Source organism: Seriola lalandi, unplaced genomic scaffold (assembly GCF_002814215.2).
Source record: "Seriola lalandi dorsalis isolate HSWRI2012SDOR001 ecotype SW California unplaced genomic scaffold, Sedor1 jcf7180002054412, whole genome shotgun sequence".
In the NCBI taxonomy this organism is placed as follows: domain Eukaryota; kingdom Metazoa; phylum Chordata; class Actinopteri; order Carangiformes; family Carangidae; genus Seriola; species Seriola lalandi.
The window spans coordinates 832,944-852,483 of NW_019524965.1; the positions used below are offsets into that span (position 1 = coordinate 832,944).

At 40.9% G+C, this 19,540-nt stretch overlaps 1 protein-coding gene across 3 annotated transcripts in view; it reads left to right on the top strand.

Annotated features, from left to right (window-relative positions):
- The first annotated feature begins 875 nt into the window (after window positions 1-875).
- Window positions 876-19,540, top strand: part of cyth1a (cytohesin 1a) — a 44,367-nt gene continuing 25,702 nt past the window's right edge. Inside the window, exon 1 of one of the 3 annotated variants that reach the window (XM_023410013.2) lies at window positions 876-1,126. In XM_023410013.2, the coding sequence (XP_023265781.1) occupies window positions 1,108-1,126 (19 nt within the window). In that variant the 5' untranslated portion in view covers window positions 876-1,107. Of the gene's footprint in view, window positions 1,127-6,727; window positions 7,026-14,628; window positions 14,854-19,540 lie in introns of those variants that run through there. The other 2 variants (XM_087175067.1, XM_087175068.1) reach the window with 2 other exon arrangements.

The following is a 19,540-nucleotide window of genomic DNA, read 5'->3' on the forward strand; positions in this document are numbered from 1 at the left end:
TAAAGCGTCTATGATCAATATTTTTATAATAACTATCAAATGACTTAGAACGATATGGCTAAAAGCTGTTGTTTGTAGTGATGAGCTGATGAATAATCTGCAGTTCCTCTCAGTTTGCAGCAGCTTTATAGCAACTTTATAGCCTGCAGCTTTAAAGTTTTGTGTCACTCTCACTGCTCTCATATTGTTGTTTTTCGGACAACAGGTTTTTTCTTTCAGAGAAAAAGCTCTAAAAACCCACTATTCATTTCCTGCTTAACACTAAATGGCAGACAGACAAAGGTAGTGACTGGCTGGTGAACACAGTTCCGCATTTAGCAACTAGAAAACAATAACAGAGCTAAAAGAAAGTGAACATTGGACTTGAGCTCGGACACGACCAGAGGGTAGGTAGGTACAGGCTGCCAAGGTCATCTACTAATGTGATGTCACAATTTGTTTGTGCTGCCCTTAAGTGGGAAAAAAAACAGGTTTTAAGGGCAATGCAGCATTTTCTGCCCATTCTTAAATTGGTGTGGACTTTTAGAGTAAAAATTGGTCATTTTTCTGAAAGTGTATAGATTTTGTTAAACAAAACTTTAATCAAACGTCTTTATTTGGCTTTAAAGCTTATGGAAAGTGAGTTTTTCTCTCACGTTTAACATAAATACAAAATATTATATTGCTTCCAGGTTTTTTGAGCAGTGTCTTCAGTCTACACTGTAAATCACATAAATCGCACCAATATTCAGTAAAGTTGTTGGTCGAAGAGAAGTTAGAGCGTGACATCACATCTGGGATGGGAGGGGCCAGCATGTGCACAGGCTTCTCTGGATGCGTATCAACTGCAAGCAGCCAGCATACACACTCACACGGCAAACACACTCGCACATGCAAACACATCCTGAACGGCAGCTGCGGGGGACAAACAAAACAGCAACAAGCTAGAAAGTAGCACCTTAGAGTGAGCCTGCAATCAAGTTGAATCCTGGAAGGAGGGCGAGGGCAGGGCGAAGAAGAGCCGAGAAAGGGAGGAAGGAAGGAGGAAGGTATCCGGATTACTGCGGGCGCTTGGCGAGAGAGACATCCCCGGACAGTGACGCCTGCAGCAGCATCAGGACCACCAGGATGGAGGGGGAGAATTACGGTATGTCTTCATCTCACCCTTACATAGACTGCATGGCATTTAGTGGATGCTGTGATCCAAGCTCCTGCTTCTACCATGAGTTCATGTTTTTTTTTTTTTTTTTTTTTTTTGTCTTTTTTTTTTTTTTAGCATTGGTGTCTAGTGTTCGTGCTCTGCTGTGCCAAGTGATCAGAAACGACAGACTGTAGTCCACCGACTGAGCATAGATGTTCATACTCCTGCCAGTCATGTTGCTTTGTGGGAGTGTTGAAATGAGAAGTTGAAATGACATACAGCAGACTTAGCTCCTGCACTACATTATGTCATAATTTACCACGTGTTTATCTGATTTACATGCATGCACATGAAAGGATGTAGCCTACCCCTGTTGGATTTTTTATAAACCAGCTCAAAAACAGGTGGCCTCTGTGGTTCTCACAGCCAAACGGATATAAAAAGATATGTGTGATGAATTATTAAGCAACACACTGCAGCTATGGCAGCACCATGGGCACCATACAAATCCACATATTTACACGGCGGTATGCAGTGAGATACAGAAAAGTTCCTGCTCTTATGGGAATGATCCAAACTGATGTTGGCGTCTATTCTGAGATGCATAGGCTCGTTAGATGACAGGTTTTTCCTTTTTACGAAATGCCTTCTTACAAACCTGCCCTCATTGCCAAAATCAACCATCTTTACAGGAAATTCAATGTCCTGACATCATCTAAGCTCATGATGTCAGGCCACGATGAGCTCGCTGATGGGTAGCTTGGGCTGTGATAGAGTCTTCATCTCAATTATTTAGCAGTTTAGTTTTTTCTGTGATCTTAATGCATCTCAAAATAGAACCACCAGCAATGGCCTCATTGCAAGAACTCATGCTCTGTTAGAAGGAGGGAGGGCTTTCTGTGAGTCACGTATAAGAGATAAAAAAAAAGTTTTAGTCTAATCTAAGTAGAAATACACCTTTGAGATTATTGATCTGCACTCAACCTCTGTCAAAAGAGAAACGTATACAAATGCTTCCCTTGCAAATCTACAGTCTTGGCCTTTTCATTGAGTCTTTGTCATGTCAGACACTACGCTGTAGGGTGCACAGTAGTCCACTCTGAACAGCCTATACAACATGTTTGCTCTCAGTCCCACAGCTGGATATTCATATTTATTTGCAGTCGTCTTCCCTCGTCTGTACTTTCCTATTTGCAATTCAGCTGAAGAATCAGTGGACGATTATGTAATTATCTGCTAAAGTGCGAGGCATAAGAGAAGGGACGTGCCGAAGCTCCCAGCACAGTCAAATAACACTCTCACTGTCCCTGACACCTCCTTAGTCAAATCGACTGCTTGTGGATCTGAATGAGTAAGTACAAGTCATATCATCTCTCCTGTCCCTGAGCACCGTGACTGTTCTGCATAATTGAAGTCTGAGGAGGAGAGAGGATAGAAGTAATCCATCCGCTGTCAAGACTTGACTCTGACAGACTTTATTTTGGTACAGCCTTGTTTTTTTTCTTTATTTATTTTATTATTACTGTAGACTAGACTTATGCAACAAAAACTGTCATATTCGTGTGTTTGAAGATAATCTGTATATTTTATAGCCTTGCTGTGATATATGTGCAGTAACCTTCTGAAATTTAGGACAGGATTAACATACAGTGTTTTTTCCACTCTGTTCCTGTGATGTTGCTAGGTGTTGGTGCCCGAAACCAGCTATCTTGGGATTCAGTGGGTGCAGCTCTGTTTCAAGACTCACTTCAAAAGCTTTGAGCTGCAGGGTGTCAAAATATCTTTGTTTTATCTACTTTTTTTTCCCTCTGCACTTTTGCCATCTACCTGCACCTGTCAGTGCAGCTCAGCTTCTCCTTGCATAATGACATGAGTACACACAAAGGAAACAGTGTGCCTGTTCGCAGGCGTGGTGCACTACAACGCACGTACGTGTGGTTGCTGTGGTTATGGGTGTCATCTCTCCTCTCAGTCTGACCCCTCCTCCTCTGCGGAGTGATTGACATGTCAGAGGTATCGTTGTTATCTTGTTTTCTTGCTGTGTCCTGTTACTCTCAACCCATGTGATGATGAGACAGGTTTACTCCAACACTAAGCTGCTCTCATGTTAGTACACTCGGAGACAGACAGCGAAATCTCAGTGGACTTATGCAGTCATATCTTTTTTTAAGAGTAGAAAAAAAAGAAAGAAATGTGACATCAAAATCCCCAAAAAAAGAAAAAAAAAGAAGAGAAGTTGAAATCTGTCACTTCAAAGTCAATGCAAATGTGCACTGATGCTGAAATTCATCTTCTTACTCAATTGTGCAAGATATCAATCTAAAAATAGACATTTTTAGAACAGTGATAACAAACTTAACCCTTTGTTTGTCATCATTAAATCTACAGCAATCACAAAGGGAGGCAGACAAGGAGACGTAGACAAACGAGGGATATGAAACCTTTTAACATTAAAAGCAGCTGAAAAGGAAAATTGGGCAATGAGTGCTGAAACTTTATCAGGAAGATGTTGCAAGGTACAGTCGGTCTATATTGAGGTTGATAAACCTCATTCTTTGTGGAGATTATATTCAGTTGAGCTGTACCAGCTGAGGTGCTTGTTCTGCTCCCACCCCAGCCAGTTGTTAGTCACTGAAGGTGATGCTAACATTAGGCTGCTATGTAGGAGTTCCACCAACACAGATCAGCAAGCTCTCTTAAGGTTTATATCCAACCGGGGAAACGCTTTCATCACAGAGGACTTGTCTGCCTACCTGACAAACGTATAGCTGATTTTCAGCTCTCAGTCTCAGACTGTCCTCTCTGGCAGCTGAAGGTTTTCTGATTGTAATATTTGTACATGGGTCCTCCACTTTTAGTCGTTCTACCCACGTAAATTTCACAGCTGAATTAAAGCCAAGTCTGCTGTTCGGTAAACTCCAAAAACCTTCTGGCCTCTTTAGTGAACTAAGAATAAAGGTGCTGTTGCGTGCTATGTCCACCTGGTGGCATGTATGCATAACTGCTAAAGGAGAGTTTATTTGGGTCCGGTTCAAGGCTCTACTGTACACAGCACCACGCAGAGGAAATCACGTATCTCATCAGCCACTGTTCCTGCTGAATGATGATGTTTGCACCACGATAATGGTGCACATTCAATCTCATACAATAGTTGTGGCTGCACCAAATGATTTTTGTAATGTGAAACTTTATTGATTGCTATGGGAAAATTATTTTTACACCAACCTCCCTCCACCTGGAAGCACAGATTGCGGAGTCAGCTAATAGAACAGCAACTGTTAAAAGTTGAGCTCATACAGTATTAATGCTGTATTCGTAATATGTTACTGTGATATAAGTGGCTTTTATAGATATTATGCTATGCTAGGGAATAGACAGAAGTATTTCCCCTTGAGTTTCTTTCTTCTTCTTAGTTCCATTGGAAAGCTGTTGACCTTTTACACTATTTTGTGTGTGAATGTGCCCAAAAGCAGTAGTCTGTAACTTTAGAGGCTGTTTAAATTTAAACCCAACAGTTTTTTTAACACTGTGTTTGGACAGTGGTGGAGTTCCAGAGCAACATGAACTCTGTGTGATTTAATAGTCATTCAGAAGTCCAATAACAGACCTATTGTACTGAATAATTGATCATTGTGTATGGGCAGTTTAGGCACCTTTGGGCCCTCTCCTTAAGGGCTGTCCAAGCTGTTCCAAGTGAGTACTACTGGTGCTGTAAGTCTCTAAGAGTGTTCTGCACTTTACTTGAAATAACACATAAGTCCTTATGGTAATATTAAGCATAATGAATTGAAATTTGCCTATATTGCTTTCAACTGCCTTTATTGCAGTTTTATCTTTTTTCAACTTTGCATGCAGGGAGAACCAGGTACAAGGCTGCAGAGTGCACTCTACACACCTACTCTCTATCTATCTATCTATCTATCTATCTATCTATCTATCTATCTATCTATCTATCTATCTATCTATCTATCTATCTGTCTGTCTATCTGTCTGTCTATCTATTTGTCTATCTATTTGTCTATCTATCTATCTATCTATCTATCTATCTATCTATCTATCTATCTATCTATCTATCTATCTATCTATCTATCTATCTATCTACACCCACCTGTTTACAAGTTAATATTCTCTGGGGGTTCTCTGTGAGTTGCTGATAACACACTCGACACTCATTCAGAGAGGTACATTAAGGTGGAGCTGAGCAGTGGGGGAAGAATATGCATACTAAAAAAGAGAAGAGGCACATTTGTGCTGACTTCACTGTGTCCTCTGCTGCTGTTCCTCCCGTGACAGAGCTGCTCCTCTGGGTGATGTGCAGCTGCAACATTTTAAAGTGGCCAGGACTGACTTTGCAGTTCAGGCAGGGGTCACTATGAGGCGCTCGGCCCTGTAGCAATGAATGGGGCAATGATGGCTACATCAAAAGTGATTTCGCAGCCATGCAAAACCTATATGAAGCAAGTGCCAGATCCACCTTATCACAACATTCAGCTATTGCCACCTAGTCTGTTGCTAACATGCCGCGCCGCCCTTGATGGCGTGAATGATTGACAGAGAGGGCGGAGTTAAAGAGCTTATTAATGACTGACATTGAATGAGAGATTGTTGTTGAGGAGTGAGAGACACTTTGTGTGATTGACATGTAGGCTAATTCAGAGTGGCAGACGGAGTGGTGCTGGTTCAGGAGTGGAGGTAAATATTTCCGCTTTATTCCACAAGAGGAAGTGATCGATTGTCGCTGGTTATGAACACATCTGTGGCAGAACCAGGCCAATTTATTTTGTTGTAAGACTGTGTGTGTATATGTGTGCGTGAAGAAGAAACCCATGTGTGTTACGTGACTCCAAGACCACAAAATGTGATTTTGTGGTGGTGAATAACTCTCAATAGGTGTGAAAATAATCTAATCAAAACAAATGGCTCACAGTGTTTTGCCCAGGAGCAATTCATTTCTTCCACTCCGTTGCCAAGCAACAATGAAATCTTGACTTTATGTACAAGGCTTTTGAAGCCAAAACTGATGAGTGACTGGAAGCTAAAAGAAACAGAGGGTAGAGATGGAACTCAAAAACTGCACCACACAAAACAAAGCGACATGCTGTTGACAGGCCGCCATGATTCTCGCGCGCAGTAAAACTTTGAATTTCTCCTTATTCTCCCATTGTTTCTTTAGTTGATTTTCCCAATGATGGTGGTTTTTAAATGGTGCCAGGCACACTTGGTTGCAGCAAAAGGAAAACAGACATTTGTCTTGGGGGTACATTAATAAATGATTTGAAATACAGCCTGGCTTTTGTATTTGTATGTGCAATGTGTTAGGTCTAAGAATATCTGCTTGAATTAATATGTAAAGTAGCAAGAGAGTGCAAGTGGGAGAGAAGGAGACAGAGAGAGAGAGAGAGAGAGAGAGAGAGAGAGAGAGCAGAGGAGGATAGAGGGAGGCTGAGATAGCGCAAAAGGGGAAGAAGGAGAAAGCAGAAGTGATTTCAGCGTCCTAGCAAGTTGCACATTCCAGTCAGGGGGAAGAGAAAGTAGGTGAGTTTGAGAGACTGGCCTCTGGGAGTGGAGAATTCATCCAACTGGGAGATTAGGTGGAGCAGAGTGACACATAGCAGGACCTGACAGTTGGAGTCTCTCTGTGGACAAGGGCGGCTGGGAGCTCAGTGACTGCCAGCAGCCTCAGCGGGGGAGTCTGGGCCTTCGCAACTTCCCCTTGTTCTCCATCTCAGTCAGACTCGTCGAGAGGGAGCAGCTTTGGACGTTGGCACAGCCACTGACAGAGACAGACCTTCACACACAACACACACATTACACACTGGAGCTATGGGGACAGTGAGTGAACTTTGCGTGTCAAGCCTTCAAACATTCTTGTGTCCAGCTGTGAAGCCGCCCCAGCAAGGTCCAGGTAAAGTAAAGTTGGGACTGTGGGCCTTGTAGTGCATGTTCCATTGAAGTTTTTTGTTGTTATTGTTGTTGTTGTTGTTTGTTTGGTTGTTGCCATGTGTTTTAGCATTACTGTCACCTTATAGCACTGAACACTGTGGCTAGAGCTGATCATTACAATTACACTTGACTGACTTCTCTCTGTTAGATAACCTGTTGACTGACAGTGTCATTGTGTTTAGAGCGTACTTGTGTGGCCGCTGGCACAAACGCACGGCTCCGACAGAGATGAAAACAAACAGTTGGACAGAAATAGCGGGAGCTTCTTGCGGCTTAAGGAGGCTCTCTCATTTAGCACAAGTTAAAACCTCTGCCCCGTGCACACACACACACACACACACACACACACACTGAGAGAGGGTGAGCTAATGTTATTACTTACTGAGCGGCTCTAATCTTCAGCAGGTCTCACACACATCCACAGCAGCCAAACTACTTTGAACTGACTGTGTTCATGATCATCTCACATCTGTATTCACACACATATAGCAGATCCACAAACTGACCAAAGTGAAACCTCCTGTTTCTGCTCCTCTTCCAGTCGCAAGTTGTTGCATCCTTCAATAACTGGGACAGCAGTGTTGTGTTTACTGGAGATCACCTCATAAACCTGGATAAACAGCTCTCAGTACTTCCCTGTTTAATTACAGATGGAGGAGTAGGCAGGAGTGGAGCTGTTTAGGACTGTGTTTATACTCACCATCTGTCTCCATTTGTCCAGATTTGTTCCTTCATTCTGTGTGTGTGTGTGTGTGTGTATGCAGTTCATTGTTTTGGGCTGGTTGTTAAGTGTTGCGATTGTATTACACTGCACTGCAGGGTAGCGTGCGGGTTCCCATTGGAAATGTTGACATGACTAAAGCGGCTTCACTGGGTCCTGGTGAATCAGCTGACTGAGTGTGTGGCTAGGGGAAGCGGTGCTGTCTCAGTAGTTTCAAAACACCTGAATCAGCACCGGGGACGTGTGTGAAAAGACAGGACTTCAGTTTTGTTATGAATATTCAAGAGGGGAAGTAATCTGGATCGTTCTGGTGACAGCAGAGTTTCACAGATTTCTGTCAAGCAAACAAAAAGTGGCTGACATGTTGGGTGGAAGTGAGGAAAAAGCATGATGAGTTCTAGTTAAATGTTGGTTTGTTATTTGAATATTCAGCCTCCAGTCCTGCACATGAAGCAATACATTCCCAGGCTTCACTTCATCTGTCACCCGCCCGCTCATGTCAGGTTTTTTTTTTTTTTTTTTTGTTGTTGCTTAAACTCTAATAACACTCATGTTGTGATGGCAGCCATTACATTCTGGGCCCCTAGTGGTGGGAAGAGATTGGGCGGTGTACTGGAAGTGTTGGTGTTTCTGTTTTTAATCATGAATCACACAAGTGATTCATGCGTGACTCATCTAATGGTCGTCCAGCAAGTTCCCATTGTATCAGCAGAGCTATTTCATCACTCCTAAAATATAGCCGAATGCTGTTTGACATGAGCTAGTGCAAACATGAGTGAGGAGATTTAAGAAAAAAAGTCACTTGACTTCTTCAATGTCTGACCTCAGCTAGTGACATCTTATTTCTTAAAGTCGTCATGTTTCTCAGGGGACACAACCTGATGTTTCAATCTGCTCCTTTGCATCTCAAATAAATGAAGCACATGTCCAGTGTTATGTTCCTTCACACCTTCAAATGTTACTGTGAATCTAACATTCTCACTCACTGTGAGTGTGATTCAACATGCCATATTAATCTTCCCAGGACACAGACGGACACTGATGGCGGGCAGTGTATCACTTAAAACGCACGTGATAGTTATTTAGCTGATTGATATCAGAGCAGCTACATGTTGTCAGTCATGCAAGTGAGGCAGGTGTGCGTGTCCGGGTTTTTCCGGGGCTCTCTGACATGTAAAATTAGTCATGTGGGCTCCATGCGCAGTTGAGGACACACTGATCTGTTTGGGAGCATAAACAGTTTATAAAGTGTTTGAGAATATATGCAAAATCAGCTTGTTGTGAGGGAAAGTGTGGTACACTGATGGTTGGTGATGATGCTGAGCCAGTTTGGTTTGTGAGTATTTGAGGGTTGTTTTCTTCTTCTTCCTATCTTGTGATCCCCCAGATTTTCATTACAAGGACAAAGTAAAGCGCAGAATCATCTGTGCACTGATTATCAGTAAGCTTGTGTGCACACTTACATGAAAGAAGATTTTGGTGAGACTCAACTTTTTTTCTTTTTTTTTTCCCTCTGGTAACACACACTTGTGATCTCTGGTAAACACACAGTTTGACGCGTTTTGGATGCTGAACCACACCAGACAGACTCTGCCAGTGAGCTGCTTCCAAGAGGAGTGTGTGGGAATCCAAATAGAGAGGCAGATAAAATCCATACAGCCATGAAAGCCAAATGAGTTATCTCTTTTCTGTTGGCATGGGAGGATTCGCTTTGTTTTTTTTTTTTATCTTGATAAAAATGGCATGAGATGCAGCACGGCTGTTGGTGGACTGAGACATATTGTTTTTGCTTGTGTTTTTTTTTTTGGCTGTCTCAGACATATTGTGCTGTAAGTGCCGTTGTTATACTGTACATGTGCAGACATGCTCATCAGCTTTCATGCCTGCAGACACACTCCGTCTATGAGCAGCAGGGATTTTATTTTGCCATTCCTCAGGACTGCTTATTACTCAGTCTTATGCATAATTAATTACAGATGAGCAATTTCTTCATCACCCTGTAGTCTCCCAAGGCAGTGATAGTGCTTGTTGCAGTGACCATGTCAAGTACAGGAATGAGAGCAGTGCAAAATGCTGTGAGCCTAGCATGTGGAAGAGTGACTTCTCCTGGACATACAGGCTGTCAGCTGTCCTACTACATCGCGTGCTCTCTCTGCATTTCATACCCTCTTTCTAAAACTGATTTGCAAAGTCACAGTTTCTGACAGCAGTATTTCTGCATGTATATGTGTGGAAGTGGAAGTGAGTTCTGCTGTAGGCTGCTATAAAGGAAATTTGCTGTTCAGAGAATGTGGAGAGCATTCTATTTTTAAAGCAGAGCTGGCCAAGTATATTTTTTTCACCATCACAAACACACACACACACACACACACACACACACACACACACACACACTAGAGAAGTGACATGAAAGCTAGAGGTATTCTTGTATTTATTATATAACTCATGTCAGTAATTGCTCAGGTGTGGACTCCCTCTCAACCAGAAAATCATAGGGTCTATCGATCCAAAGGTGTCATTACCTCTGACTGCACCTGTAAAAAGAGAGCAGTGGTTTCAAAATCAGCTTGTGCAAATTAGTCATGCATGGAGCAACAAAACTCCAGCCAAAGCTTATGCCAAAGAATGTCTACCATGCATGCTGTAATCTTAACAGAGCCATTTTTCAAGCCTGCTTGTTTCAAGGAGGTGTGGGGACACTAACCTCCTATTTCTCAATAAGCCTTTTTCTGCGGCTGAATTTTGTTTAGATGTCAGAGAGGCAGAGAAAAAAAAAAAACAGGCATACCATTGCATAACATGACCCAACACCCTGCAGCTAACTAACCTCTAAATGTTTCGAAATGCCAGGCAAATATGTAAGTAATTGTTTGACAATGTCTGGGCCTGTGTGCAATGTGCGTGTCCTGATATTATTTATGAACTCAGTTAATGTAAAAAAAAAAGTTACATTTCCTTGCATGTTTCTTATTTCTGCAGGTAGTAACTGTAATTATTGTAAATGACCAGGAGGGGTCACTCTCAGCATCTCTTCTCATAGGATACAAGTTATTTTCATACACAGAAGAAGAAGAAGAAGAAGAAGAAGAAAGTTAGATTTAAACACAGCTTTACTATTCTATTCAGGCGAGTATCATCATGTTAAAGGTTCATTCCACTAACTGTTACAGATCATCATCACTTTACTGTTTCTTCGTCAGGAGGGTGCTCTCTAAAGTTTGAGAACATAACCCTAATGATATAATTAGATTTAGCTTGTGTTTGGAGACTACATGTTTTCAATAGAAAGCCTGCATTGTAAATGCAAGGAGTTCAAAAGACATTTAGAAAACATGGGGGAAATGACTGATGATTTTGGGAAGAGTCTCGGTCTCTGCTGCATCAATTTTGAATATTACATATATATATATAATCTGTGTCCCACAAGTCCCAAAAACATTATGGAGGTTAAGCACTAAATTACTGGAATTCCCCTTTAACTGCTGAATTTAGTAGCTCTCATCATTTTAAGTCAGAGTTGTCTCTGCGGGAACACATCATTAAAGTGTATGGATGTGACGTAGCCAGCAACACATTTTATATTTTTAATTATTTCCTCTTAGTCTCTCGTGCTGTTTTGCTGTTTAAAGTTAGAAGGCAGGGAGAGGCAGAGGCTTGTTACACTTTGCTTGGTGGAAGGCATCTTTCCCTGTGGCTGTGTCACTTCGAAACACACTGTAATCCAAAGGCTTAACATAGTACACTACTTTAGCTATTTCATATTATGAGTAAGGCCTCTGTCAAAATGTTCTCAGGTGTTAGTGAGCTACTTTCATCTTATGCAGGTTTAGCTGCTTAAAGATGTTTGCTTCCCATTGCTGCTGGAAAGTTTTAAAGAAAAGAGTCTTTCTCTTGGTTTTTTAACCAAATTACCATTCCCTTATTGCAGAGCAAATTCTCTATGTCCTTAAATAACAAAGAAGGGAATAATAGCACAGATATGGACAAAATAATAGCATCATCTGACAGTGATATCCAATCCAGACCTTGGATAAGGAAAAAAAGGTGTTGATCCATATTTTTGTAAAATTTGAGTTCATGGTGTTGTTGTTGTATTGTATTACTTTAAATTATCAGGTGTTCCTGTTATTTTCAAACTGATGCACACTGATTCATGAATAAAGCAGAAGAAAACTTTTAAAGAATTTCTCCAGCTCACTGAATCGCCTAATCAGCTGCATCTTTTAACATGCAGGAACCAAAACCTCTTTACACTCTGCAATCCAGTATGACGTTGATGTGATGTTTGCATAAACACTCCATTAACATCACCATTATTCGAGGATTACTTCTACGTCTTTGTGTAGATCAGGAAGTTGCAGACAACAATAACTTCATGTGTTGATATCAATGATGATCAGTTAAAAGGTCAAACAGCTCTTTGGCTTCACTTGCTCTAGGTTCTTTAGCACAGATTTGCAGCGGTGCTCATGGGGACGGATGAACTCATAACAATGAATTGAAACTTTGTGTGTACAGGGTTCAGTGCACAAAGGCTGCATTGTCAGTTGTTGAGTTTGGGCCACACAACTGAGCCATTCATGTCCCACAGCTTGAAGACAAGCCCCTTAAAATGAAGTGGCCGTGCAGACTGTTGGACTTTACAAAGATGTCTTAATGATTTTACTCTCTGGGCCAATATGGTCTTCAAACAAGGGGTGAATCCCAGTATTTGGTCTTGATTCCTGTGCTAGTACGCAACACAATTAAAGTGCATCCAGACCTGAAATCTTTTGCACATTTTTTCTCCTAGTGCATCCAATAGAATTGGAGAGAGAGAAAGATAGACAGAGAGGAGCTGTTTTCTCCCTCTACCTGGCCTCTTTCACTGGCTGTGAGCGCAGCATTCCTCTTGGCCCTCCTGTATTTATCAACAGGAAGGTTCAGGCTCTGCCCTCTCCTGTCTGACAGCAGCACAGTCGTGCAGGTGTTATACAAACAGCAGGCTGATTTATTTACTTTTAACAAGGTGATGGAAAGCTGAGTAGCTCTTCTGTTTGCCCTTACAGTTTTTCCTTAAAATATGCAGCCAAGAAATGTCTCCCTGCGAGAACAAAGAGACCCCGGTCAGATGCGTCTTTGATCACCGGCAGCATAAAATGTGAATATACTGTGTGTTGATGGGCCATGCTGAAATATGAAAGTAATAAATCCAGAAAGATGAGGCTTTCATCTCTGAGAAGATGATGGTTTGGTGGAGAGGAAAGTTGCATCAGACATAAAACAAGTTGCTCACTCTCACCAGGATTTGGTAGAACCAGTTTCGCCATTAATGACAAATCCAACTGAAAGTGTTGATCTGAAACTTTTACTTGTGTCATAATGTCAGTGTAATGTCAAGCAATTCTTTAGCTGAACCACTGAAAAACCCATAATGATAAAAAAAAAGAGCAGTATTTGCATTATAGCTTTTAGAATGATAGCTTTCAAAATTTCCACATGCAATTTCAAGTGCAAATAAATAATAAATGTACAAAATACCATAAAGGCCAAAAAAAAAAAATCATAGTTTAATGAGTTTCTGTGTTGATATGAGGCCTATAGGAATTTCAGTATTCAACAGGTGTTTGAAAGTATTATGCGTTTCCTCTGCAACAGACAGGTGTTGTTGCTATTTTCTAAAACGATGTTTTACATTTGTTTCTTGGGTAAAACTGACTGCACACACACACACGTCTACTTTCGGCGGATGTGGTGAATCAAATGCAGCAATATGCGCAAGATCAGCAGCAGTGAACTGTATCTGTGTGTGTCAGTCACACTCCCTGCCCCCACTCGGCCCAGTCCCAACAACGGTGTAGTGTGTGCGTGTGTGTGTGTGTGTCAGAGAGAAAGAGTGCGTGAGAGTGCCCAAGGCAACAGGGTGGAATCGCAGGCGGCGGACGCGTCATCTGGTCCATTTGCTGCACCTTCAGCCTGAGCTGCGTCAAGTCAGCAAAGACGGGACTGTTACCGGATATGGAGCACGCTTTCCATCACAATAAGTCTATAACTACACTTAAATAATGTTAAATGAGCCGTATTTGTAGTAGGCTACACCAACAGAACCTGTTTAGTCTTAATTTGTTGAGGAGGCAACTGTTGCTTCAGTGTAGTTTCACTAATGCAATTAAATGGGAATCTGGGTCAATTTGAGTATTTTATTTTAATCCCTATTTTTAATGGATATAATTTACAATACATGCAGAGTTGTTGTTGTTGAACTCATAACACTCACAGTAATGCAAAGTCAATTTCTCAACTCAAGATTTATTGAACTTACTGAGCAGCTGCCATTTTCCTTGACTGCAGGTCAAATTTCAATACACCACTGACTTTAATAATCTGCAAGGGTTTCATTTTACCACACATATTCTGTTTTCAAGGGAGGGTCATCATGGGACACATGGGTTACTCAGTGACTAGATTTAACCCCTGTGCAGCCAATAAAATTTATCTCAGTTGCATTTTAAAGCAAAATTTGGCAAATTTTTAAAATCACAGAATATTGAATTGCATCAGCTCATTTCTGGAGATGAAAGTGAGTTTTTTGTGCTTTCTAAAGTGTCTTGATGCAGATCACTAAAGTATCTAATTTGTAGCCCCAGACAAAAATGTGCAAAAAAAAGAGGAAAAAATCAAAATAGTAATTCTGATAAACTTAAATAGAGCACCCATCTTTTCCCGTCCTCATTGCAGTCAGGATGAACGTGCTACGTTTTATTATGAAAGTCTGGACGGGAAGCTCGTTGTGTATAACGCACGTGTTTTGACGGAGAACCGCGCGCAGGAAAGCTTGGCTGGTTAAAGTCCTCCTCCGACTCTTCAGACCACTCCTTTGAGCAGTCGACAGAGCCACCCTTCATTTACCGAAGATACCATTCCCTAGAGTGTTTGTTAATTTCGACACTAAAAACTAAAACAGGTCAATATATTAATAGATAGTTGTAACTGTTGTTGTAACAGTCAAAGTTTTGACGTTGTGGAAACTTTCTGGACTGGGACCTGCGAGGCAAAGACAGCATGGTGTTAAAATCAGAAGACGGGATAGGTGAGTGAAACAGTCGAGGAAATACATTTTACGTCGTGTGAATATCGTTCAAGTCTTCACGGGAGTGTGTGTAGTTGAAAACCGTCTTTATTAGACGTTTATTTGGCAGTATTAAACTGTGAGCCGTTATTTAAAAAGTTTTTCAAAGTAAATCTCAGGAACCAACTGTGTGTAGTGAAGGCTGGCTCGTCTGGCTGGCCTTGTTTACAGTGTTTACTACGCTGCAATTTGTACCATCACTGTTGTATATACTGAGTCAGCTTTGTTTTATATTTTATCAACCCCTGTGGTTTCCCAAAACGACTACACTTCCTTTGCCTCCTCTAGAAACATAAACAAAAAATTACAACGTTAGAATATAAAATATATTGTAATTTGTATTGTCAGTTCACAGTAAGATACTCTAAAGATACAAGTGGATCCAATTTAAACAATCATGGAATATTAAGATATTTAAAAAGAAAGTCATTTCTATTTGTTTTATGCATATTACATTAACTCTTCCTTTTCTATTTATTTTTTTTTAATAGGTCACTGCAGTTAAATATTTGTGAGTCTGTTCAGATATCTGTATTTCTAGATTTATTTTTTTAGTGCTGTGGGTGTCATTTCTTAACCACATGAATAAACAATTCAGTAACACATTTAAAGCATAGTCTTTCATGCAGTGGTCTGTCACACTGGTCTATCAGTTTAATAGCCTTTGGCTCAGAGGGAACATCATCAGTGTCATTTTTCAGTCTCAGCAGCAACAGGTGTGAGAGCAGACAGTTAACTCCTCCAGTGTCAGCAACGAGGCAACACATGATTTTCTATGTTGCATTCAAGTTTTCTTTATTATATCTGCCTTTGGGTAGATTTTCTTAATTAAAATCACTATATTATCCACGTAAGCCCTTTCTAATAGCTGTTATATTGTTCTGTCTTGTTTTGACACATGTAATTCTTCTTCATAAGGTTATTATTGACTGTATTATTGTATTGGCATAAATGCCTTTGAAGTCTGACAGAAAGCCTTTGTTTGTGAGCATGACACTTTCCTCTCTATGGCTTGGTTAGCTTGCAGTATTAATTAGCACCCTTAACTTGCGTCACTGTTAATCGTTTTAGAGAGCAGTCTGACTGACTGATCCTGTTACATGCTGCTGCTCCTTTGTTCTGCTGATGGATATAGGGAGAACCTTACACACTATCTCGCCTCAGTGGCCCTGCGTGAGCCTGGCTGGCACACAGCTGCATTGTTTGCGCCGGCAGAGAGATGAGAGAGAGGGGAACAGTCGATTCTCTTCGAGTCCATTTGTCTCTGCCACTTAGAGGTGGGTGGTCTGGGAAGTTAAAGTAGTTGTCACTAATGGTTCCCTAATGAGTGGCGCTGAGAGCTCTAATGGGCCCTCCAGAACAATGTGCCCTGCCTGGCACTAATGCCCCGGTGGTTTGATAATCGCCATCCTATCCCCATAATCATATTTTAGTCTTCTTTGTGCATCAGTTGCAGCCCTCCTTTCCACTCAGACCAGTCTTCATTCTGTATAGTTACTGCTTTAATGCAACTGGACAAAAAGTATCTACAGTTCAATGCATTGGGGTGTTGTTGTTGCTTCATGTTGTTGTAAGTTTTATGTTTGGTAGCTCAGCAACACCCAGTAGACTGCATTGCTGACATTTTTCAGGGCAGTATCACTAGTCAATGAAAAAGGCAATAAAACAAAGTTATAGTGCATTTTAACCACAGTGGCTTGTCACAGTAACAATAAGCTAAATGTAAGACTTTGACCATGCTATTCTATTATTCACCTTTTATTTATATTATTGTTTTCTTTTATTACTAATAATTGCCAATCATGGGTTGTCAGAGTCCAAAGTTTTCTCTTAAGACGTTTCATTAGCAGATAGATTAATGTATACATTTCATAACAATGGTGTTATCAGCAAATATTAGTGTTTATAGTTTCTAGAAGATTTAAAACTAGTTGATTAATTGTTCATGTCAAGCTGTAAGCCACAAGCAAGTATAGAAAAATAATTTCCGTGATCATATTATCAAGGCAGTTGCTATTAAGATTTCCTGTCCACAATCTATTCAAGTCTAAACTTGAGAGAAAACATTTAATCAATTAGTCTATGGTCAGTAAGTTGAATATCTTTGAGTTTGAAGTGTTTGTCAGACAAAACAATAGAAACAATTGATTTTCTAATCTAAATTATTAATTGATTAATCAAAGAAATACTTGACAGATTAAATGTTAATGAACATAACTGTTAGTTAGCCCAATACCTAGACTTCCTGTTTTCTCTCATGATGCGGCCTGTCAGGCAAACAGTAAGATGTACCTAAGGAGCTTTAAATGTCACTACATTACTGTTAACACAGTCAACAGTTATGGCCGATTTGCATTGAAGTTGTATAAACCTATCGTCATACAGGCCTGTCACAAGCCATATCCTCTGTGTTCCACAAATAGATCAGCTGTCCCCAAACATTTAAGTACATGAGAGGATACGGTAGATAAGAGTTTGCCAGCGACTCAGTCAGAAACGTATCAAGTCGCACAGCTTTTCTTTTCTCTGGGAGTCAAAATTGTATCAGTGTCTTCACTCTACTCATGTCTTTCTCTTTCTGTCTTGCACAGTTTAGCCTTCGGTTTATTTTCCCCTCTTTTCTTCCAGCACTGATTTGAGTGTCTTCCAGGTTTGTCTGCAGCAGGTATAGACATGCCTGGTTCAGGACAAACCTCTGTTATCAGGAAATTCAAAATGGCAGCAGGCGCGAGCTCTACAGTGAGCGCATTATCAAGGAGTGTGCTGATTTGCCTATCAAACAAATGCAGCTCAGGTGCCGGTCGGCTTTGGTTATGCTCTAGTAGTGCTTGCATTGTCTGCTCAGCAGTATTTGTTTACAAGTTGTCTTGGTTGCAGGGAAGTGATGTTAAACTGACAACATCATTGCACGAATATACATGCTTTTTTCTGTACATGGAGTAGCAGACATTTATCAGGTTTTTACAAATGATAAGGGATAGTTACAACTTATCTGTTTGTGTGTTATCTCTTTCAACAAAAGCAAAGAATACACTGTATTATGAGAAAGATCTGGCACCATTGTCAAAGAGGTGAACAATTGAGCCCTGCATGCTGAGTTCTATAGTTGCTTTGTTGGAGCAGCATTTTGCAACCCCTGGTTTTTGTCAACTATTCAAATCATGTTGTGATAGAGTTGAAGGATTTAAGTTGGACAGAATGGCTATGTTATTGCGTTTCCCACAGGATGGGTGGGTTTAGCCACAGTTTTCACTCCTCCGCTGATCTATCTACCAGTTCACAAACAGGAAGCTGAGAGTTTGACAATATATTTGACAGGAAGTGACATCCCACAGTTTGTGTGTGGGCTAAAATTTGTACACCGCTTTGCCCCAGAAAAGAGAACATAAAATAAAGAAAATATAAGAGAAGTGGAGATGAAAACTGAATAAGAAATTGATTCGAAGCACCTTCAGCTTTCCCATCATGTGTTTTCTAAACGTGTGTGTGCTATGTGTGTGTGTGTTTTACTGGCGAGAGAGGATGTTGACAGTAGGACAGCCCCGATAAGAATCAAGGCCAACAGCATCAGAGGACAAAAGCATGCATTGTGGGTAGAAATAGCACTTCCGCTTTTTAGGAAAAACAACGAGAAGCCTCCACATTGGCCTATCAAAACAATTAATGTTGATTTGCCTATAAAATGGAGATTATTAAAGAAAGCTGATCTTTTGTGTATATAATGTTGGATTGCATGTGTGTGTGTGCAGCTGCAGGATGTTTGAGCTGTGGAGTTGTCTGTATGTTTGCTTTACACTGAGGCAGTGTGTACGGTGGTAGGCCCAGCTATACGTTCTTCAGTCCCAGTTCCCACCAAGTTATATCCTCTGGTCCCAGCATTCCTGCGCAGCAGCTTTAACACTGCTGGCAGACTGACTGTGCTCTCTGTCGGGGATGTCGATGTGTTCCTGGGGTGAGACAGGTTCATGTTTGAGCAGCCTTCCTTTCTGTCCCCAGTGACTATATAGTGTGACTTACCTCCACTCATGTTAATTCAACAAGGCTAAATAGTTGATGTTATTTAATGCTGTAAAAACATGTTATGTTGTAATATTGACAATAATAATGAAACTAGCACGGCACTCTGACCAACCACCAACCACCAGACTTCAGACAAAAAAAGATCATAGTAAATTATCTGGATCTGCCCCAAACTTTAATGGGATCTTCCCTGGCCCATTCTCCATCCCTCCACCAGGTTCACTGCAAATTGGTTCAGTACTTTTTGTGTAATCCTGCTGACAAATAAACAGAAATGGATGAAAAAATAGTCGCCTTGGCCGGGGTTAAAAAAATTGTCTAGCTCTAACCCTAATGACAGTTAAGAGTGAAATACCAGTTACCTTCATCTTCTCAGACCGCTGTATTAAAACAATACATTGATGAAGACATGTTGTGTCCGGTGCCCCTGTCTTTGGTCTCAATGATTGTGAGGAAAAATGGTAGAAATGCAGCATTCATGTTAGGGAGTAATTCACAAGGAATGTGTGATTGTATGTATTTGATTGGCCAAATGCAGTGTGTCCCCAGGTGACGTTGTATTGTGTTCTTGTACTTCACCTTGTTTTTTCCTGCATTTCCCAGAACAACACACAGACGAATATGCCTG